At 49.7% G+C, this 22,445-nt stretch overlaps 2 protein-coding genes across 2 annotated transcripts in view; one reads left to right on the top strand and one right to left on the bottom strand.

Annotated features, from left to right (window-relative positions):
- ZNF687 (zinc finger protein 687) overlaps positions 1-9,313 on the bottom strand; it is a 36,425-nt gene extending 27,112 nt beyond the window's left edge. Inside the window, exon 1 of the mRNA XM_081891317.1 lies at positions 8,718-9,313. Coding sequence (XP_081747443.1) covers positions 8,718-8,946 — 229 coding nt within the window. The 5' untranslated portion in view covers positions 8,947-9,313. The remainder of the gene's footprint in view (positions 1-8,717) is intronic.
- Positions 9,314-9,652: 339 nt separating this feature from the next.
- Positions 9,653-21,900, top strand: LOC309358549 (uncharacterized protein). The gene is made up of 10 exons (XM_081891812.1): positions 9,653-10,009; positions 12,329-12,587; positions 13,901-13,967; positions 14,479-14,509; positions 14,605-14,781; positions 15,229-15,378; positions 16,310-16,432; positions 18,409-18,519; positions 20,377-20,494; positions 21,626-21,900. Exons 2-10 carry the CDS (start codon positions 12,380-12,382, stop codon positions 21,658-21,660), a joined length of 1,020 nt encoding a protein of 339 aa, XP_081747938.1. The 5' UTR covers positions 9,653-10,009; positions 12,329-12,379; the 3' UTR covers positions 21,661-21,900.
- The last annotated feature ends 545 nt before the right edge of the window (positions 21,901-22,445 follow it).

Below are 22,445 nucleotides of genomic sequence, written 5' to 3'. Positions count from 1 at the left end.
GTCTGACTCTGCCCCCCTCAAAACCTTAAAGAGTAAGTTAGTAATCTGCCTCAGGCAACGGCCAAGAAATTCAGGCCACTCTCCTTCAGCTTAACCTACCTACAGGGTTGTTGTGAAACTAATATTCATAGCTGGACTGGATCTTTAGATCCTGATAATTCCTGGATGGTGGTATGCGAGTCTGTGCACACACAAAGGTAACTTTTGTATTTGTACTACTGGCAAGCTCGTTGTCCCCCATCTTATATTTGTGCAGCTGTTATTTCTAAGTGCAGAACCTAACATTTGTCACTACAGTCATACCTCGGGTTACAAACGCTTCAGGTTACTGAAACCCGGAAGTATCGTAATGGGTTACTTCTGGGTTTCGGCAGTTGTGCATGTGCAGAAGCGCAACCTGTGCTTGCGCAGAAGTGGTGCTGCGGGTTGCGAACGTGCCTCCCTCACGGTGAACACGTTCGCAACCTGAGCGTCCACTGTATTGAAATTCATTTTCCTAGTTTTAGCCTACTTCTCCAATCTATGAAAGTAATTTTGAATCCAGATTCTGTCTTCTGCAACATAAGCTACCCGTCCCAGTTTGGAGTCACCTGCAAATTAGATGAACATCCACTCAATTCCTTTGCCCAAGTCATTTATAAAGACATCATTGAACACCAACAGGCCCAGGACAGAACACTGTGGCACCCCACTCATCATTTTTTTCCAAGATGACGGGGAACCATTTGTGAGCCCTCTTTGGGTTCAGTCAGCCAGCTACAAATCCACCTAACAGGTACCTCATCCAGCCCACATTTTTCTAGCTATATTATGGCAGACTTCATAAGAAGCCTTACTGAAATCAAGATATACTACGTCCACAGCACCCCCCTGATCCACCAAGCTTGTAACTCTATCAAAAAAACAAAGAAATGAGTTTGGGCTCCTCCTCCTCCTTTGCATTGTTTATTTCATTTTAACCAGATTGGGCATTGCTTTCTTTTCAGGTGAAGACAGCGGCAAAGAAGGCATTGGGCAGTTCTGCCTTCTCTCTGCCATCCAGTAGCATTTTCCCGACTTTTCCACGCAGAGGACCTACCACTTGCTTGTTCCTCTTGCTTCTAACATAGCCAAAGAAACCTTTTATTCTCATTATTTTTAACCTACCTTGGAAGCCTGAGCTCAGAGCACCTGTTCCAGACTATCTGGTGCATTACTGCAAAAGGGAATGAAAGCAGCCATCTTCTCTTTTAACAAGGGCTGGTGGCTTTTATCCCAGTTTCAAAACCCCTTTACAGTTCCTTCAATATCTCCAGAAAGCACCTCTAGTCCAGGCACTGGAGTAGACTAATGTCTCTTCAAACCTCGCTGTTATCATTCAGCAAATTAAAAAGCCAGGCTAACTCATCATTAAACAGCCGGAGGGGGCCTGATTCCCACTGCAGAACTTAATCTAAAAAATATGTTTATCCTGCAATTAGTACAAGATCACACAGCTGTGATCGATCCTAGGTGTCATGGACTTTGAAGAAGCACAAACTCAGGACGTAAGGGTGAAACGAGCTGAGACAAAGGCACATTTGGCAAACGCTCACTGTGATCAACTCCAGCCCGGAAACCTATGTCCTCACTGTGGAAGGACGTGTGGATCCAGAATTAGCCTCCACAGTCACTTATGGACACACAGCTAAAACTGTGTTCATGTAAGACAATCTGACTCGATCACAAGTGATTGCCACAACTACCCTGTGAGGTAGGTTGGGCTGAGAGTTAATGACTGGTCCAAGGCTACACACAGTGAGTTTTGTGGCCGAGTGGGGATTTGAACCCTGGTCTCTCCCAGTTCCCTAGTCTCTAGCCATTACGCCACACACTGGGCCTCTATGTTAGGGGCGAAAACTCCCATCCTAGTGGGAGTTGTAGTTCAAGACATCTGGAGGGCGCCAGGGCTAGCTAATTCTTCCAGTTGCCTTGGAAGGCTGAGCAATCCTGTAATCCAGCGGTTCTCAACCTGTGGGTCCCCAGATGTTGTTGGACTACAACTCCCATCATCCCTGAGCCCTGGTCTTGCTAGCTAGGGGTGATGGGAGTTGTAGTTCAACAACATCTGGGGACCCAAGGGTTGAGAAAGGCTGCAATCCTTCACAGTGACCTTTTCATGCACACACAAATACATGCACTATTTGGATGTTCTGAGCACACTGCAAAATCAGAACAAATTCAAATTAATAGCAAGCAACTAACACAGGTTATTGTCCCAACAACAATAAACCAAGGAAATCAAAGTAATGTTAAGAGTGTGCGCACACATGTGGTGTGTGTGTATGTGAGAGAGAAAATCACTCAGAGAAACAAACCTAGCCACCTCCCTTTTCAGAAGTTACCTTGGGGGTGGGGGTTAATGCAGAAAGGAACCCACCAGGCCCAGCCATTTGAGATTCCAGCAGGATATCTAAAGACCTATCAAGGAAAATCAGCATCTAAAAAATCAGGGGCTGTGAAAGGAAAGGGGTATTCTTCCAAGCCATCGCCTCCGATAGCCGGACCTCCTCTTAAAGATTTTAGGTTTAAATACAGGCATTGTTGGGTTAAATGCGGGACAACTACCCACCCAAAAGGAAGCATTGTCATCGCAAATTAGCTTCCATTCTTCTCCTGAATGAAAGGGGGGGTTTTACTCTAATGCAGAGAATCCAATATATATCCAGAAGGGAGCTTCTAACAAGGCTTCCTTTCGGCCTTTTGAGTTTGTTGGGGAAAGGGAAGGCTTTGTGTGGCCTGCCCTCCACTGCCTGTTGCTTCCCACCCCACCTGCTAGGAACAGCTGCACAGCATGGGCCCCAACTCCCATGGGGCGCATGTGCGCAGTGGGGCTCTGGTGCTGAGCATGGAGAGTATGTAGCAGCTGGCCCAAGGCACAGGAGGAAGGCAGACCACGGTGGTTCCCCAGAGACTCCAATTTCCTCCCTCCTTCACCCCCTATATGAGGCCAATAAAAATCCCCCCTTCCTCATTCTGACTGTAAGCTCCTTATGGACAGAGACCTAATGCCCTTTTGTCGTTGCTGTTGCTGCAGTTGTTTGCACTCAAGTTACACGTGTGCGGGACGCGGGTAGCACTGTGGGTTAAACCACAGAGCCTAGGGCTTGCCAATCAGAAGGTCGGTGGTTCGAACCCCCGCGATGGGATGAGCTCCCGTTGCTCGGTCCCTGCTCCTGCCAACCTAGCAGTTCGACAGCACGTCAAAGTGCAAGTAGATCAATAGGTACCACTCCGGAGGGAAGGTAAACGGTGTTTCTGTGCGCTCCTCTGGTTCACCAGAAGCGGCTTAGTCCTGCTGGCCACATGACCCAGAAGCTGTACATCGGCTCCCTCAGCCAATAAAGCGAGATGAGTGCCGCAACCCCAGAGTCAGCCATGACTGGACCTAATGGTCAGGGGTCCCTTTACCTTTTCCTACGGGTGTGCAATAAAACCACACAGGCAGCTGCCTTAGACCACATCAGACCATTGGCCCACCTAGCTCAGAGGTGTCTACACTGACTGGCAGCAGCTCTAGAGGGTTTCAGGCAGGAAGTCTCTCCCCAGCCCTCCTTGGAAATGCCTTCAGGGACTGGAACTTCTGCAAGCAAAGGCCAATGCTCCATCACTGTGCTGCTGTCCTTCCCCAAAGATTCCAGTAAGCTTCCAGTCCTCGTGTTCTGAACAAAGGACTTGTTTAAACAGGGACACATGAAGCTGCCTTTTACTGAGTCAGACCTATCCCAGTATAGTCTACACTGACTGGCAGTGGGTCCCGAGGATTTCAAACAGGGAATCTCTTCCAACCCAGCCTGGAGACGTCTTTGGAGATTGAGCCTGAGTCCTTCTGCAATCGAAGCAGGTACACTACCACCAAGCTTACTCCAGAGGGAAGGGTAAACGTGCCAATGATGGAAATAGGTCCCCCCCCCTCTCCCTCTTTTTAAAAAGGATTTAAACACACAACCAACACCGATCGCCTGGCCCGGGAGGCAGCGATGGACGGACAAGCCCAGCTTTTTTCATCTCCTCAGCTCGCGAAGCAAGATGCAACACGCCAGGCGAGGCTTGGGGAATGGACAAAAAACAACAAACAAGGCCTGGGACGGAGGCCGCTGTGCCAACCTCAGCCCTGGCTGCAAAAAGGGGCAGAGTCAGAGGCGGGGACAGCCATTCTGCAAGAGCTTTGCAGCGCACGGGATCGGCTGGAAGGAGCTACAAAACCTGTTAGGATTCATCCTGTCATCTTAGTCTCTCCCTTGGCATTTTGGGAGTGGAGTTTACAGGGGGGTGGAGGCTGTTTTAAAGATCACTGCAACTCAGGAGACAACCTGGGATGCCCATTTCTGCTCCTGGGCATTTGAGGCCGAGCTCCTGAGATGAAGGCCTCAAGCTCAGGTAAAATGTCCCGCGTTCAAGCCCTGGCATTGTTGGGCAAGATCCATGCCAGAAACCCTGGAGAGGCACTGCCAGCCAGTGTAGGCAGCCTGAGCTAGGAGGACTAACAATTGAAAGCCAACCATTCATTCACAACCCTGAGGACTAGAATCTTACTTCATCTTCAAGAGAAGCCCTGTGGCAGAGCGACCACCTTGCATGTAGAAGTCTATGAGTTCGATCCCAGTGGCATCTGCAGCAGGACTTCCTTAACCTCTGGAGATGCTGGTTGCTGGGGCTAATGGGATTTGGGAGTCCCAGCAACATTGAGCGGAGGGGCACAAAAGCAGTTTCCTACCCCCAATATAGAAGGCAGCCAGGGTGTGCAGAAGGGCACACTTGAAGATTATTCAGATCAGTGATCTTCATCCGTGGTCCCTATATGTTGTTGGGACTACCATTCCCATCATCCCTGACTATGCGGGCCAGACATGATGGGAGTTGTAGTCCAACAAGGTAGACGGACCCTGATTTAGACGATTGTTTATTATTCATTTCGACAATTTATATCCCGCTTGAATACAGTTGTCTCCAGGAGGCAATGAAGCCAAAACAAGTTAAAACTATGAAAACCAGAGTTCGATTAAAAAGCCTGCCACAATTTTTAAAAGTCTTATGTTAGTGCCGGAGGTTCACCGGGTTGAGGAGGGCCTGTCTAAAGGGAATTCCACTGCGCTGAATGCACGGCTCCTGGGAGGCACCCAAGTAATGGGGACCACAAACAGTGACTCCCCTCAGAGATTGATCAAAAGGATCAGGAGGTCCTAATATGATGCTGTTGGGGCAAGCAGACCCCCACCCCACATCTCCAACCACCAAACCCCACACCTCTAAGGGAGGTGGAAGAGGCACCTGAAATCGGACAGCTCCCAAATCAACACAACCCAGTCTTGCACTCTGCTGCCCAGGGCTCAAATTCTGTACCCTGGCGGTTCAATCTAGAACCCCCCTTTTCCATTCCCTCCTTTGCCCCTGCACCCCCAACCTGAACCGTTTTAATATTTCAGATTAAAAACCCGTCTGCTGTGGCCTTCAGCTGAAGTCTGGCACGCGATTAAATTCCAGTTGTCTTTAAGAGACTTAAGCCTCGACCATCTGGTAACTTCCACGGAGACACCCAAGTGGGGAAGGAAAGGAAAGCCAGGAAAAGTGCAATTTTTAAAGGGAGAAAACAGAAAATAAAAAAAAATTGGCAGGCTTGGTGTTGCGTTTCAAGGGTCTCAACATTAGCATAGTGGGCAGAGAGACAGGGAACCTGTGGAGCTTTAAAAATCCACGTTATCTGACTAGCATCTGCTCTCAGGGCCAACGCAACAAACAAGGCCAGGATACGAAACAAGGAGAACCACGTTGCAATGCCTGTCCTTGACTGTACAATTTCAAGATGCGATGGAAAGTCACATAGCAAAAAATCCCTGAAAGCAGAAAGTTAGCATCTCAAGGAGGAGCCTTGCTTTCTTCCTGACATGCTAACTATCTTTTGGGTTCTTGGTTCCCAGCCCCCTCCACCCTGCCATTTTCATTGCTGTTGAGTTTGCATTTCAATTCCTGAATGTCAGCACCCATGCTCTGATCAGGAATGCCGGTTCACAGAAATTACCGGCACCCATTTAAAGCATACGCGAACCTGCTGGGAATTTGGGACACAGAATTAACGGTGTCCAACGCAACTCAAAAACATGGATGGCCAAACTGGCATCAATTTCAGAGACCTAGTGGGAAGTTTTAGAAGATCTCCAGTCCTCCAGATGTTGCTGAAATGGCCAGACTAATAGCCATTGGAATTTGGGGGAGACTGACAATACCTGGAGTGCCACGGGTCCCCCAGACCCTGACGTAGCGCAAAACCACAATTTAAGGAAGATTTTCCTGCTTTTCCTCCAGGATTTATTTTCAGTTTGGAGGTAGAAGGAGGGTTCTGCCTACTCAACAGACTACAAATACAAACTGTCTGCAAACAGGCAAACAACAACAACCCGATATTTATTTACGCGAGGAATTGATTTATTTTTCAGGTTTTAGGTATCAGTTGGCTGCTGGTGAGATACAGAATTCAATAAGGGGTGATGGCAAACCTCTCAAGATTTCTTCTCTTCCACCTCCACGAAGTCCTGGGAGAAGGAAGTCTCACGCCCTCACAAAAACACCCCATCACAACTGTTGTGTATCTTCGGAGGAAATTTTTTTCTTTCACCCAACCCCCAATCTTGAGAGAATGAAGTTGTTCACCCCACTCAATAAACTATATGTTTTATATATAACTGTGTGTGGGAATATTAAAATTTTCCTGTGATTTTTTTTTGGGGGGAGGGCAGAGAAGAGAAGGGATCTAGAAGTTGCTCTCCACCCCCTTTTAGTCTCCCAGGGTTGTTTTTTTCTAGTTTTGCTGTGGGGGGCAGGGTTGAAGAGAAGGAATAAAACAGTTTAACTTATTTAAAAGAGTTAAAATCTGGCATTGCTCTCTCAAGTCTACTCCGCTCCCCTAAAATGTTTATTTATCCTGGGACCTTCTGCATGCAAAGCGTGTGGTCTATTACTAACCTATGCACCCCCCTCCATTTCTTTAATATATACAGGGAGGGAGAAATTCCAGGTCCCTCCTCCATATTCCTTTACTACGCCTTCAGATCAGGACTGAGCTGCATCCTTCTCCCTATTTTGCCCCCCGCAACCCCATTTCATTTTTATGTTGAGATACTCTATATCAGTGGTGTCCAAACTTTTTTCAAAGAGGGCCAGATTTGATGAAGTGAAGGGCCGTGAGGGGCCAACCAAAGTTGTTGAGCTTTTTTTCATTCAATCAATCATTTATTACAGTCCAGAGACCCAACAAATCATTACAAATCAATGCACAATTCATACAGCCTACCCCCAGGTTAGCTTTTTTTAGTGTTGAAGTTGTCGAGGTGCTTTTTAAAGGATTTTTGGATTTCTACACTGTCACAGGGACTCCCTTCTCCCCACGCTGCTCTCAATATCATTTTCATGCATAGCCCCACCATCCCATTTTGAGATCTCTCCCACCCCCCAGGTTTTTCAGGAGGGAGCACCCCATCTTCCTTTCCTCTCAAAGCAGAACTCAGATGCCCAAATCTCCTCCAGTCTGAGACCCTCCCCACTCCTTGCAGTTCCAGGTTTCTGTTGAGATACATGGATTTTTGGAGTTGGGGGGGGACAGCACCCATCTCCCTCCTCCCCTCTCCAAAATCTGCTTGACCTCTCAAAAGCAAAATTGAAACGGACCCTTCCACCCATCGTGAGCACATTTCCACCCCAAGTTTGTTTTCGTGAGTAGGAAACATAAGAAAACACCACCCTCCTCTACACTTCCTCCTCTTTCAAAACAGGACCGAAGTGGACCAGCCCCACTCCATTTTGAGGTCTCTCCCCCACCCCAAGACCTATTTACACCGAGATGCACTGAAGGAGGCAAACCACCATGTTATTCTGCCTTCTGTCCTCCCCAGAGGGCTTTGTTGGGGGGGGGTCACCCCTTGGCACATTTTAAGTCTTCAGCCCCCCCCCAAATCCATCCCACAATGGGGGGGTTGCTCTTTTCCTCTATATTTTGCAGGAGGGAGGAGGAGGAACCCCCCTCCACACACCCAAATTCCCACCCCCTCAAAGCAGGACTGAAATGCCCCCCCAAATACCAGAACCTCCCCACTTTATTTAAGCTAATATCCACTGAGAGATGAAAACCACCAGCCTCTCCTGCATCTCCCCCCACTTGTAACCCCCAGAGAAGCAACCTTGATTGGGGGGTCACCCCTTCCCACATTTTAAGTTCAGCCCCCCAAAAAAATCCATCCCATATTGGGGGGTTTGCTCTTTTCCTCTATATTTTGCAGGAGGGAGGAGGAGGAACCCCCCTCCACACACCCAAATTCCCACCCCCTCAAAGCAGGACTGAAATGCCCCCCCAAATACCAGAACCTCCCCAGTTTATTTAAGTTACTATCCACTGAGAGATGAAAACCACCAGCCTCTCCTGCATCTCCCCCCACTTATAACCCCCAGAGAAGCAACCTTGGTGGGGGGGGGGGCCTTGCCCCCCATCCCCAGATTTTTGGGACCCCCCAATCCATTTATGCTGAGATACTGCCCCTCCCAGACCCTCCTTCCCATTACTCCCCCACGACCCCATCAATGCAGAAGCCCCCCCATTTTGAGGTGCCCCCCATAAACCTCCCTCCGCGCCCCCACCCCTTTAATCGAGGCCTGGTGGGCGGGGCCTGGCGAGGCCCCACCCCTTAAAGGGGAAGGCCTTTCGGGCCTACCTGCTCGGCTCCGGCTCCCTGGAGCGGCCCGGCGTCGTGTCCGTCTCGGAGAGGGGCAGCTCGCCCAGCGGCTCCTCAGGCTCCCCGCCAGGCCCCTCTCCCGACTGCGGAGCGGCCTCCGCCTCCTCGGCCGCTTCCTGCTTCTCCGCTCCGGCCCGGCCCCGGGTCCCCTCATTGGCGAGGCCGCTTGCCGCTCTGAGGATGACCTCCCGGCTGCCTGGCGCTCCATTGGGCGAACGGGACGTCGGTCAAGGAAGACTCCCGGTCTCCTCGCCCGCCATTGGGCGAATGGGGCTATCAGTCAAAGGCGACGTTCCGCCTTCGCCGAACTCGTTCCTCGTCGGAGGCGTTCCGCTCGCTGGGCAGCCCTACTGGCTGCGCGGCCTGCCGCTCAAGTGGTTCGCGCCCTCCTCATCCGCTCTCTACTTGGTGCTTTGCCAAGCCGAGGCTGGAGGAGAGATGTAGTCAGCTGGGGGAGCCTCCCACCGGCCAGCGTCTACTGGCTAAGACATCTATCATTCTCCGAGATATCCAGCTAACTATTGGCTACGGCTGCTTGCCACTCAGCTGGGCGCCAAACAAGCCTTTCTATTGGCTGCGAGCCTTCAGGGAGGCTGGGCTTTAATTTCATTCGCTGGACACCTGAGGGAATACAGAAACGGCAGCAGGTGCCCATTTGCTGAGGCGGCGCGTCTCAGACAAGAACCTCCCATTAGTATTCGGCAGGGGAGATGGGCGGGGCTTGCAGGGGGAGGGAAATACCGCCTCACGTTCTACCATTCTAATTGGCTGTCCTTCGTGCCTTTTAAAACGAACAAACCAACCACCAGGCTTATTGGGAGAAATCCGTGTCACTCAAATGAGTTCCCCCCCCTGAGGCTTCTCACCTCATCTTCCTATTGGTAGGCTACTTCTTGGAAGGCGGGCCGTATTCTTGCCATTCAAAATAATGACTGAGCCGCGATTGACCAAAGCCAACGTCCGTCTAAAAACTCCTCGCAGGAGGGAGAACGAAGGGAAAGCGACGGTGCCGCAAGGGATTCTGGGATAGTGGCCTTTAAACGGAGGCGCGCAAAGGAGTCTGGGAGAGGGAAGGGGAAAGTGGCCAAAAGGTCTGTGAGCAAAGCATTCTGGGGGAGTGGCGCAAGGGATTCTGGGTAATAATGGACCATTTGAACCCAGGACCTAACAAATTGATTTTTTTAACATCTGGAGCAAACCTTCCAGCTTTGGTCCTGCACCTTCACAACTGCAAGCTCCATTGAGGACATGTTATTTAATATTAATTAATGGTATTACAATCTATTTTTTAAAAATTGTTATTAATAATGTTTCTACCAAGGTTGGGGGGGGGGGACCTGCGGCCTGGAATGTGTTGCTGACCTATAACTCCCAGGGGTCAGCATGGCCAGTCCCTGGTGGGAGTTGTAGCACAGCAGTAATGGAAGCACCTAGGGTCCTTGCCTGTTGTCTTGGTCCATGGAGTTTTCTTGGCAGGGATACTGGAGTGGCTTGCCGATTCCTGCTCCAGGTGGATCACGTTTGGTCAAAACTCTCCACTATGACCTGTTCATCTTGGGTGTGGTGTGGTGTAGTGGTTAAGAGCGGTAGTCTCGTAATCTGGTGAACCCGGTTCGATTCCCCGCTCCTCCACCTGCAGCTGCTGGGTGACCCTGGGCTAGTCACACTTCTCTGAAGTCTCTCAGCCCCACTCACCTCACAGAGTGTTTGTTGTGGGGGAGGAAGGGAAAGGAGAATGTTAGCCGCTTTGAGACTCCTTAGGGTAGTGATAAAGCGGGATATCAAATCAAAACTCCTCCTCCTCCCCTTCTTCTTCTTCTTCTTCTTCTTCTTCTTCTTCTTCTTCTTCGTCTTCTTCTCTGAGTTATTCAAGCCCCTTCACCATGGTAAGGCAGTGATCCATGATTTTTTCTTGGGAGAAAAGCAATGACAAACCTAGACAGCATCTTAAAAAGCAGAGACATCACCTTGCCAACAAAGGTCCGTATAGTCAAAGCTATGGTTTTCCCAGTCGTGATGTATGGAAGTGAGAGCTGGACCATAAAGAAGGCTGATTGCCGAAGAATTGATGCTTTTGAATTATGGTGCTGGAGGAGACTCTTGAGAGTCCCATGGACTGCAAGAAGATCCAACCTCTCCATTCTGAAGGAAACCAGCCCTGAGTGCTCACTGGAAGGACAGATCCTGAAGCTGAGGCTCCAAGACTTCGGCCACCTCATGAGAAGAGAAGACTCCCTGGAAAAGAGCCTGATGTTGGGAAAGATGGAGGGCGCAAGTAGAAGGGGATGACAGAGGACGAGATGGTGAGACAGTGTTCTCGAAGCTACAAACATGAGTCTGACCAAACTGCGGGAGGCAGTGGAAGACAGGAGTGCCTGGCGTGCTCTGGTCCAGGGGGTCACGAAGAGTCAGACACAACTAAACAACAACAACAACAGGTTCCTTGCCTAGGGAACTTTCCAAAGTGGAATATGACAGGAAGAGCCTCTGACTGCGTATGTTCGTACATTTAAAGCACCCTCCCCAAAAATCCTGGTTATGGTAGTTGACAGAGCTACAGTGCTCAGCAAAATTTTAGTCCTCATGGTTCTGTGGTAAACAAAATCTGCCCTTATTCCCTTATGGGGGACACTGAACCCTTATAGAGTCCTTTGTAGGTTCTCCATCGGTTGGAGAAAATAACAGGCCAATCAGAGAATATTGAGAAGCAAAGCAGCTAGTAAGCCTGATCTTTATTGATGTGTTGCAACAGGGTGCTCCCCTCACACGCAGGAAAGGAGGAGGACCCAGAACCAAGGTGTTCCTGCGCTTATATAGGCATTTTAATTTCCCTTCCCTGGAGCTCAAGACCACCCCTCCATACATCATATATACATCACCGAAGGGGTGTAACCCAAGACCACCACCCCAGATACATCATACCTACATCTCAGAAAAGGCGGCCTACAGCAGAAATCTGAGTGTATTGTTTATCTCGTTTGTCAGGTTATCTGATAATGCCTTATCTGATTACCTTTCCTAGTATTCTGGCCATTTCTTTGAGATGGTGATTACCCATTTCCTGAGACAATGGGAAGGTTCCCTCACCCCCTCACTCCTTCCAGAGAAAACATTTGGTCATTTTGGGAGTCAAAACGGTTTCAGGGCGGTCTTCCTGTGCCGCTCCAAACATGTGGTCCACATATACTATGTACGTGCTTGGTTGGTACATTTATGAACATTTATTATATATAAAAGGGATGCGGGTGGCCCTGTGGGTTAAACCACAGAGCCTAGGGCTTGCTGATCAGAAGGTCGGCGGTTCGAATCCCTGCAACGGGGTGAGCTCCCGTTGCTCGGTCCCTGCTCCTGCCCACCTAGCAGTTCAAAAGCATGTCAAAGTGCAAGTAGATAATTAGGTACCGCTCCAATGGGAAGGTAAACAGTGTTTCCATGCGCTGCTCTGGTTCTCCAAAAGCGGCTTAGTCATGCTGGCCAGTGAAGCGAGATGAGTGCTGCAACCCCAGAGTCGGCCACCACTGGACCTAATGGTCAGGGGTCCCTTTACCTTTACCTATTATATATAAATGGCCTTAAATTTTTTATTTCAGTTCTGATATAGGAAGCTTCCGAGTCAGACCACTGGTGGTCCGTGTACCTCGATGCGGCTCAAGACAGTATATCTAAGACCTCAAAATTCCTATCACAACAGCGACCAACAAGTTAAAGCATGCAGCGTCCTCAAGGCCTCCCCGCCGCCTTTCATCCGGGAGTCATTGTCCTTTGTCCTCCCTCCTTGCCAAGGGGAGCCAAGTGATTTTCATCTCCCACCGTCCACTTCTCCATCGCTGTCCTGTCGCTGCGACTGGGGTGCACCAGCCTGTAAACAATCTTGCTTTTATGCGCCTCCGAAATCAGTCTCTTTCCACCCCGCCGCCCTCCCCGAGAGCCAAGGCCTTTCGCTTGGATGTTTTCCGAGCCGATCGAGTGATGCGGCGGTTTCTCCCGAAAACAGGGCCTCGTCTGTGCCTGGGTCCACTCCGTTTTCAACAGCGAGGTTATCGGGGAAGCCTCAGCCTCTCTTTCAAAAGGGCCTTTTCTTCCCGGCATGTCAGGTGGTGGAACCTGAGAGAGTCGGCCGCAAGCCAGAAAGCTTTTGGCTGGAGGAACGAAGTCTCCTTTCCTCGGTCATCCCCTCCACCCCCCGACTTCTGCCGCCTCTCAGAGGGCTCCTGGAATAAAGGGTTGACTATCCTTTAAAGTGTAGATCAGAACACCCGCAAAACACGAGGTTGCCATCTTTTATTGCGTGCTTTGGAACGACAGCGGGGGGAAATTCAGCAGTAGGTCACATCCTGCTGAATGTAAGGATTAGGGGGGGAGAGGCTTCACCAGATGAATATCGGCCTGTTACACGGCAGCCACGCTGGAGGAAGCTGCAGCAGTTGCAATTACACCTGTCACTTTATTGAAGATAATTTCTTTTAAAAAACCAGCACAACAATCTGTGCTCTTGAAGTAAGAAGCAAAGAATTGTAGCGTTGGAAGGGGGCCCCCAAGAGGTCATTCAGCCCCTGCAATCCCCCCTGCAATGCCTCTTGCTTGCCTGGATGAGCGATGGAGGGGCGTGTGTATGTGTGTACTCAAACAGAGGAGACATATAGACAGACTGCCTTACATTGAGTCGGACCATTGGGGTCCATATAGCTCAATATTGTCCTCACTGGCTGGCAGCAGCTTTCCAGGGTTTGGGGCAAGGGGGTTGTCCAAGCCGCAACTCGAGACGCCAGAGATCAAACCAGGGGTGTTCTGCATGCAAAGCAGGGGATCTGCCACAGAGGGATACAGCCGTCCCCTTCAAAATAGGCTTAAGATTCTAGAACTCGTGGTTAAAGGTATTCGCAGTATTGCACTCTACACTAGAGTCCAAGCAAGGCATGAAAAAAGAAGTGTGTCTACCAGGGCATGAGCAGAGTGTGCCCACTTTCTCACTAGGGGATTGGGTTTCCCAGCCGGGGATCCTTTTTAACCGTAAAATACGATGAAGGTTCATTTCAAATGCTTGTCCTACTCAGAACGCACCCATTGAAATTAAGGGAAGTGGCAGGGGTTGGTCTAGATGTCCCTTAGGGTTCCCCTCTAGCTCTAGAATTCTGTGACTAACTTAGAGCCATTGATTTCAGGGGGTCTCCTCCCGCTTTGCCTGGATGCAACCCTCAGCCTACAAGTGGAAACAGAACTAGCCCTATGTTGTTGTTGTTTAGTCGTTTAGTTGTGTCCGCCTCTTTGTGACCCCCTGGATCAGAGCACGCCAGGCCCTCCTGTCTTCCACTGCCTCCCGCAGTTTGGTCAGACTCATGCAGGTAGCTTCGAGAACGCTTTCCCACCATCTCATGCTCTGTCGTCCCCTTCTCCTTGTGCCCTCCATCTTTCCCAACATCAGGGTCTTTTCCAGGGAGTCTTGTCTTCTCATGAGGTGGCCAAAGTCTTGGAGCCTCAGTTTCAGGATCTGTCCTTCCAGTGAGCACTCAGGGCTGATTTCCTTCAGAATGGAGAGGTTTGATCTTCTTGCAGTCCATGGGACTCTCCAGAGTCTCCTCCAGCACCAGAATTCAAAAGCATCCATTCTTCGGTGATCAGACTTGTTTATGCTCCAGCTCTCACTTCCATACATCACGACTGGGAAAACCAGAGCTTTGACTATACGGACCTTTGTTGGCAAGGTGATGTCTCTACTTTTTAAGACTAAACTAGCCCTATAGAAAAGGCCTTTGCACCTTGCTGAGCAGCAGGTATTTGGGGGCAGAAGGCGGGGAGAGGCGGCAAAAATTTATTCCGTCCCCCCACGAGAGCTTGGATGTGCACAGAGGGGGCTATTGTTTGGCAGGGCTGTGTGCCAGGCAGCCGAGACTTTATAAGAGCTTCCCGCTGGCATCTCACATGCCTACGAAGAAGCCAAAGTCTGGATCCGTTCAGCCCTGCCGTCGGGGAAGAGAAAATGGTGAGCGAGGACAAGAACCCCGAATCGTGGCCGGCGGGGCTGCACCTCAAGAGCCCACCCTACGTAAGTAGTTCACTTCAGAAGTGAGTGGGGGGAAGGCCACCTCATTTTTTAAACCCCCCATTGGGTCTCCCGTTCCTTTAACTGCTGCTCAGCAGGCAGGAATCCATCAGGGAAAGCTCTTTCCAGCCTTGTGTGGTTGCCCTGCGCAGTGGCGGGGAGAAAAGCTGCACCGGTGGGATTTCTGCCTGCTGCCCTGCTAGGGGGTGGGGTTGAAACGCCCAGAGTGGGAATGCGTACGGTTATCGACCTGCCAATTTATTTAAATCTTCGGGGCTCGGTTCTCCAGCGCGACGAGAGCACCCTTAAGCATGTGCAGAGTGCAAATGCGGAAAGAGGCTGACATGTCACAGATTTTAGAAAAGGGATTTCAGGTGCTGCTAGATGCCACCACCCCCTTTTTCTTTCTCTCTCTCTCTCTTCTGACCCCCTTCCCCATTTTTTGTTCAGACTCTCCACTCCAGCCTTGAGCTGGCAGAGCCTCCCGTCGCCTCGAACCGCAAGCTGGTGATTCTGATGGTGGGCGCTGTCTCAGCTCTCAGCATCAGCATCGTGGGAGTCCTGCTGGCCACCTACCTCGGGCGGGCGGACTGTGTCCAGGTACGATGCGATACCATAATCTTTATTGTCATTGTCCCATACAGAACAACGAAATTGAAAAAAAACTATATCAGACATTCAAAAGGCAACAAGTCTGCTATCCCAGCTATCGCAGCCTGGTTAACACCCTAAAAATACCCCATAATTAAATACAATACAGTGGTACCTCAGGTTACAGACGCTTCAGGTTACAGACTCCGCTAACCCAGAAATAGTACCTCGGGTTAAGAACTTTGCTTCAGGATGAGAACAGCAATCGTGCGACGGCGGTGCAGCAGCAGAGGGAGGCCCCATTAGCTAAAGTGGTACCTCAGATTAAGAACAGTTTCAGGTTAAGAACAGACCTCCAGAACTAATTAAGTTTGTAACCAGAGGCACCACCGTATACTCCCACAGAGACTACCTTACACTGCGTTTAAAACCAAAATAGCATTTGGGTAGAAACTGTTTCTCAGGCGGCTAGTCCTAGTCTTTATAACCCTGGACCTTCTTCCAGAAGGCGGAAGCTGAAAGAGATAATTTCCAGGGTGTGCACTATCCTGCAGCTTTCTTATGGCACCTGGAAGCATAGATTTGATCCAAGGTGGGAAGAGTGCACCCAATTATTCTCTCCACAGTCTTTACAACCCTGTACAGCATTGTTTTTTCCCTGGCTGTGCAGCTCCCAAACCAGACACGCAGACCATAAGTTAATACACTCTCCACAGTACAATGGTAAAATGCCATCAACAGGTCCTTTGAGAGATTATTATGGAGGACAGGCAATGATGAAGACAGCGCCTGCCTTCTGCCTTCATCAGTGGAAGTCCTGGTGGTTTGAATCCAGCATGTTCTGCCTTCCACCACTGTAGAAGTCTTGGGCGGCCGGATCCAGCACCTTCGGCCAGGGCTGCCGCATTTCAATCTGTCCCCCCGCTTCCTTTCTCGGCAGAGAGATGCCTTCAGCTTCCTCCCTCCCCAAGTCAACGTCCAGAACGAAGCGTCTCTCTTGCTGGCGCTCAGCGAACTGGGCGAACAAGGCGTGGCTCCAGGGATCACCTGCGACTTGAGAAACGTGAGTTGCAGAATCGCCAGTAGGGCCAGAATTAGTGTCGCAAGAGGCTATGGGGACAGTGTTGCTGTTTTTATCTCCTAACGGGGTCCCCTTAAATTGTCCAGTAGTGCCTTAGCGGTCACTGAACCGCACTAAGGTGGATTTAAGAACATAGGAAGCTGCTTTGAGTCAGACCAGTGGTGGATCTATCTACAACGACTGACAGCAGCTGCCCAGGGCTTCAGGTAGGGAGATTTTCCTGGAGATACTGGCGATTGGACCGGGAACCTTTTGCATGCCAAGCAAATATGCCAGCCTTTCACTGAGCTACTGCCATTCCCCTAAGAGTGTGTGTGTGTGTGTGTGTGTGTGTGTGTGTGTGAGAGAGAGAGAGAGAGAGAGAGAGAGAGAGAGAGAGAGAGAGAGAGAGAGAGAAAGTATTGTCAGGCCAAGCAGCTTTGCAAGGTCTCTCTTAAGTTTGTTGTTGTTTAGTCGTTTAGTCGTGTCTGACTCTTCGTGACCCCCTGGACTAGAGCACGCCAGGCACTCCTGTCTTCCACTGCCTCCCACAGTTTGGTCAGACTCATGTTTGTAGCTTCGAGAACACTGTCCCACCATCTCGTCCTCTGTCGTCCCCTTCTCCTTGCGCCCTCCATCTTTCCCAACATCAGGGTCTTTTCCAGGGAGTCTTCTCTTCTCATGAGGTGGCCAAAGTATTGGAGCCTCAGCTTCACGATCAGTCCTTCCAGTGAGCACTCAGCAGTGGCGTAGCGTGGGGGGTGCAGGGGGGGCCGGCCGCACCGGGCGCCCATCTGGGGGTTAGGGTTAGGGGGCGCAAATCCACGGGTTAGGGGGCTCAAATTACTTGCCTTGCCCCGGGTGCTGACAACGCACGCTACGCCACTGGCACTGAGGGCTGATTTCCTTAAGAATGGAGAGGTTGGATCTTCTTGCAGTCCATGGGACTCTCCAGAGTCTCCTCCAGCACCAGAATTCAAAAGCATCAATCCTTTGGCGATCAGCCTTCTTTATGGTCCTGCTCTCACTTCCATACATCACTACTGGGAAAACCAGAGCTTTAACGATACGGACCTTTGTTGGCAAGGTGATGTCTCTGCTTTTTAAGATGCTGTCTAGGTTTGTCATTGCTTTTCTCCCAAGAAGCAGGCGTCTTTTAATTTTGTGGCTGCTGTCACCATCTGCAGTGATCATGGAGCCCAAGAAAGTAAAATCTCTCACTGCCTCCATTTCTTCCCCTTCTATTTGCCAGGAGGTGATGGGACCAGTGGCCATGATCTTCGTTTTTTTGATGTTGAGCTTCAGACCATATTTTGCGCTCTCCTCTTTCACCCTCATTAAAAGGTTCTTTAATTCCTCCTCACTTTCTACCATCAAGGTTGTGTCATCTGCATATCTGAGGTTGTTGATATTTCTTCCGGCGATCTTAATTCTGGCTTGGGATTCATCTAGCCCAGCCTTTCGCATGATGAATTCTGCATATAAGTTAAATAAGCAGGGAGACAATATACAGCCCTGCCGTACTCCTTTCCCAATTTTGAACCAATCAGTTTTTCCATATCCAGTTCTAACTGTAGCTTCTTGTCCCACATAGAGATTTCTCAGGAGACAGATGAGGTGATCAGGCACTCCCATTTCTTTAAGAACTTGCCATAGTTTGCTGTGGTCTCTAAGTTTAAAGGCATCCAAAGTGCATTAGAGTTAATTAAACCACCCTGAGGTTCTCTTAAGAGCATGGGAGTATCTCTTTTATTTATTTGAAATGTATAGCCTACATTAACGTAACACCATTAAAAAGAGAGAGCTGAGAACACGAATAACCTTTGCAAAATGGATCGGAGATGTAGCGGAAACAATAGCCAGCTGAACGACCCGAGTGCCGTAAAATCAGACCTGGGGACAGGGGGGAGTGTGGGATTCGGGGTTTGGGGGCTTCCTCTGCAAGATGCTACCTCTCTGCCCCCTCTCTCCCCCCACAGCACTTGATGGTGTACCATGGCCAGCCAGAAGGGTGTGTGGCCCGAAAGATGGAGGTGTCCGAACCGCTACCCTCCTGCCAGGAACTGGAGGCGTACTTCCAAGCTGTCTTGGTGAGGATCGGCAGGTGTCCTGGGGGCGGTTCTAGGCACACGGGGGCATGTGGCTTGGAGTTACGGCCCTTGCCCTGAAAGCACAGCAAGATCCTAGTCCTCAATGTTTTGAGGACAGGGCTGATTTGAACAGGAACAGAGGGAACTGCCATATAACAAAGGTCCATCTTCGGAAACTGAACCTGGGACCATCTGTTTTCGAGGCATCGGCTCTGCCGCTGAGCTGCGGCCCTTTCCTTAAAAGTAATTCTAAGTTTCTGGTCCTCATGGTTCTGAAAGAAACGCTGACATATAATTAAATGCAGCATTTCAAAACAAAGCAATCATGGGTCGTCCCCTGCCTTTGAACTGTTCTTTTAGACATAATTAATGCAAACATGATCAGTAGTGGTTTATTATTTTATACATAAATGCATTTTTTACTTTACACATTTTTATCTGTATGCAAACTTGTTATTCGGTAATTTTTGGTTTTTATGTACACAGTTTTAACTGTACGGTTTTATGTCTGACTGCTGGAAACTGCTCTGATTTTTTCCCCCTTGAACAAATACCAGTATACAACTGTTGTTATATAAACCAACAAATGACACCAGCCGGTTAGAAGCGATTTAACAGCACAGACCCTGTGCATGTTTGCTCTGAAGTAAGCCCCACTTGTTCAAAGGTTTTTACTCTCAGGTAAATAGGCCTAGCGGGGGTTGCAGGCTTAGAGATGTTTCATCCGACAACAGACTGCAGTTTAACAAATATAGGTGCCAACTAAAGGAGCAAAAAGAGGGGTAACTCATCCTTCATGGTGTATTTTGGGCGTGGGCTGGGGGTCCGAAGAGTCTTGCTTCCAGCTTCAAGACTTGTGGACTGGGGTCTCCTTCTTCAGATGCATGAAGTATCATCTTGAGTTGCAAATATAACACCCACAGGCACTCAGAGGGCTGGTTGTGGCTGTGAAGTCAGAAGGAAGTTTGCAGCAAGTTTAAGGACAAATATACGGTACCTAACAGAGTTATGTAGCTAGGTTGGAGCAGCTAAATCAAAATGGTAAAAAAACCACCAAAGTCAATAAGCAGGAAGTTCCAGAGATCGGTGCTGTCCCATTAAAGAACTGAGAGTGTGTGGGAATACAGCAGCAGCAAGGAATCTCTGTGCACAGAAATGGAAGGAGGAGAGGAAGAATGGTTGGTGAAAATCTTGGAATACACAGAGATGGCAAAATTGATGGCAATAATAAAAGATACAAATTTAGAATGTTTTAAAGAAGACTGATGGGATGCGGGTAGTGCTGTGGTCTAAACCACTGAGCCTAGGACTTTCCGATCAGAAGGTCGGCGGTTCAGATCCCCGTGATGGGGTGAACTCCCGTTGCTCGGTCCCTGCTCCTGCCAACCTAGCAGTTCGAAAGCACGTCAAAGTGCAAGTAGATAAATAGGTACCGCTCCGGCGGGAAGGTAAACGGCATTTCCGTGCGCTGCTCTGGTTCGCCAGAAGCGGCTCAGTCATGCTGGCCACATGACCCGGAAGCTGTACACCGGCTCCCTCGGCCAATAAAGCGAGATGAGCGCCGTAACCCAAGTCGGCCACGACTGGACCTAATGGACCCTGTACCTTTTTAAAGAAGACTGAAAACCATTTCACGTTTTTATAAAAAGTGACTTCCCGTATGTGAAGACCACAGCGGGGATTGAAGTGTAAGAAAACAGCAGAATATATTAGGAAACACATTAGAAATCCAGTAAGATGGAACCTTAAAATACAATTGTACGTAACTTGAGTTATATTGAGAGCATGAAGCGAAAACATTGTATGTAGCAGTTGTCAAACCTGCTTTTGCCGGCTCTATTTCTTGTCCTGTTGCAGAAAAATGCCACTCTGGGAATCACCTCAGAGGTGCAGATCGTGGGGACTGCATCGCTGGGCAGCCTCACCACCCTGCTGTGTAGCAACAAGCCCACCTACCTGGTCAACAGTTTTGCACGTAAGTAGGGCGGAAAGCAGGGACGCAGGTGGCGCTGTGGGTTAAACCACAGAGCCTAGGACTTGCCAATCGGAAGGTTGGAGGTTCGAATCCCCGTGATGGGGTGAGCTCCCGTTGCTTGGTCCCTGCTCCTGCCAACCTAGCAGTTCGAAAGAACTTTAAAAAGTGCAAGTAGATAAATAGGTACCACTCCGGCGGAAAGGTAAACGGTGTTTCCGTGTCTGCTCTGGTTTGCCAGAAGCGGCTTAGTCATGCTGGCCACATGACCCGGAAGCTGTACGCCGGCTCCCTCGGCCAATAAAGCGAGATGAGCACCACAACCCCAGAGTCGGCCACGACTGGACCTAATGGTCAGGGGTCCCTTTACCTTTACCTAGGGTGGAAAGCTGCCGCAGGAGTGGACTGTACAGACCGTACCTCTTGTCAGAGGGGTGGGGGGAAGACAGAGAGAGGTCTGGATATCTGATTTAGGAGCGAGAAGCAAGATTTGAACTGTAAGTCCCAGCAGCAGTAGCAGCAGCAACCCTGGCCACTGGGCCAATGCTTGCTAGGGCTGATGGGAGTTGTAGTTCGGCAACAGCTGGAGGGCCGAAGGTTCCCCACACAGTGGTTCTCAACCTGTGGGTCCCCAGATGTTTGTTGGACTACAACTCCCATCATCCCTGAGCAATGGCCTTGCTAGCTAGGGGTGATGGGAGTTGTAGTTCAACAACATCTGGGGATCCACAGGTTGAGAAAAGCTGGTAGAGACGCCCAGATCTCTCTCTCCCAGTACAAATCCAATCGATGTAGTTTGTAAAATGCCAAATTTTTGACGGTGCCAAAAGTTCCTCTAGTCCAAGGAAGGCTAATCCCTGGTTTGGGGAGCCAGTTTCAACATACACACCCAAAAGAATTTAGATCAAGATTTTAAAAAACGATTAAAGTAGACACAGGATTGCACACAGAAGCCTTCTGGCATCAAAGGGGCCCTTTGGTTGGAAAAGGGAGAGTTTACAACACAAGAGCCCTTTGGCAGAACAGGGTCTAGCATCGCACACTAACACAACAGGGGGTGCATTTCCTAATAGACAGGACTTGTTGAGCCCACCTCTTCTTTAAAAATATTTTATTTCCCCCATTTCTTTGCAGCTTCTCCACGGCACACCATGAGCAGACTTGCTTAAAAGAAGCCGGGAAGTTGTGCAGACCAGCAATCAACATCTCCTCTTGCCTCCTGCCTGCAAAACCCCCAAGACAAAGGACCTCTGCCTGAACCTGTCACTATTGATTTCCCCCATATAGGAAAGTATGTGGGGCGGGGGCCGAGACCCTGTTTCACTGCAGCTCAAGTTTGTATGTGATTTCCCCCCTCCCTGCAACTCCTTGTCATAACCAAATCATTAGCAATAACAAGAAGAATGATAAAAAAACCTGAAAGGGTGTTTGTGTGTCCGTTTCATGCTAGAGTGTTTTGAAAAGGCGAACTTGAGGAGCAGCGTTGGGACAACGCAGACACAATTCTGCACTGGCACGGACCGTGATATTAAATTTCCTGAGAATCTGAGCAAAATGCAACACAAGGCAGCTCAGCCTCCCTTATTCAATGTGGCATGTGCCCTCTGGCGGGAGAAAGGATCATTGCATCACACAGAAATCTACCCTTTGTTTCCATCACCCAGCCAGGCAGCCCCTCTTGCTGGAGAGCTCAATCTCAAATATTAAATATCTTCCTGCACTTGCCAATTTGTGGCCCTCTACCCGGTCATTGGGACGCAGGTGGCGCTGTGGGTAAAACCTCAGCGCCTAGGGCTTGCCGATCGCATGGTCGGCGGTTCGAATCCCCACGGTGGGGTGAGCTCCTGTCGTTCGGTCCCAGCTCCTGCCCACCTAGCAGTTCGAAAGCACCCCTAAGTGCAAGTAGATAAATAGGTACCACTTTATAGCGGGAAGGTAAACGGCGTTTCCGTGC

The sequence above is a fragment of the Podarcis melisellensis genome, assembly GCF_964234715.1.
Source record: "Podarcis melisellensis genome assembly, chromosome: 16".
Taxonomy (NCBI): Eukaryota; Metazoa; Chordata; class Lepidosauria; order Squamata; family Lacertidae; genus Podarcis; species Podarcis melisellensis.
Note: the sequence above shows the minus strand (reverse complement) of the source record. Positions and strands in the feature narration are given on the sequence as shown.

What these genes read in the sequence shown, in the direction of transcription:
- LOC309358549 (XM_081891812.1), top strand. Translation starts at nt 12,380, where the DNA reads ATGCGGCTCAAGACAGTATATCTAAGACCTCAAAATTCCTATCACAAC. An exon ending in GGCGGGCGGACTGTGTCCAG is followed by an intron (nt 15,379 to 16,309) that starts GTACGATGCGAT and finishes CTTTCTCGGCAG; the next exon opens with AGAGATGCCTTCAGCTTCCT. An exon ending in CGTACTTCCAAGCTGTCTTG is followed by an intron (nt 18,520 to 20,376) that starts GTGAGGATCGGC and finishes GTCCTGTTGCAG; the next exon opens with AAAAATGCCACTCTGGGAAT.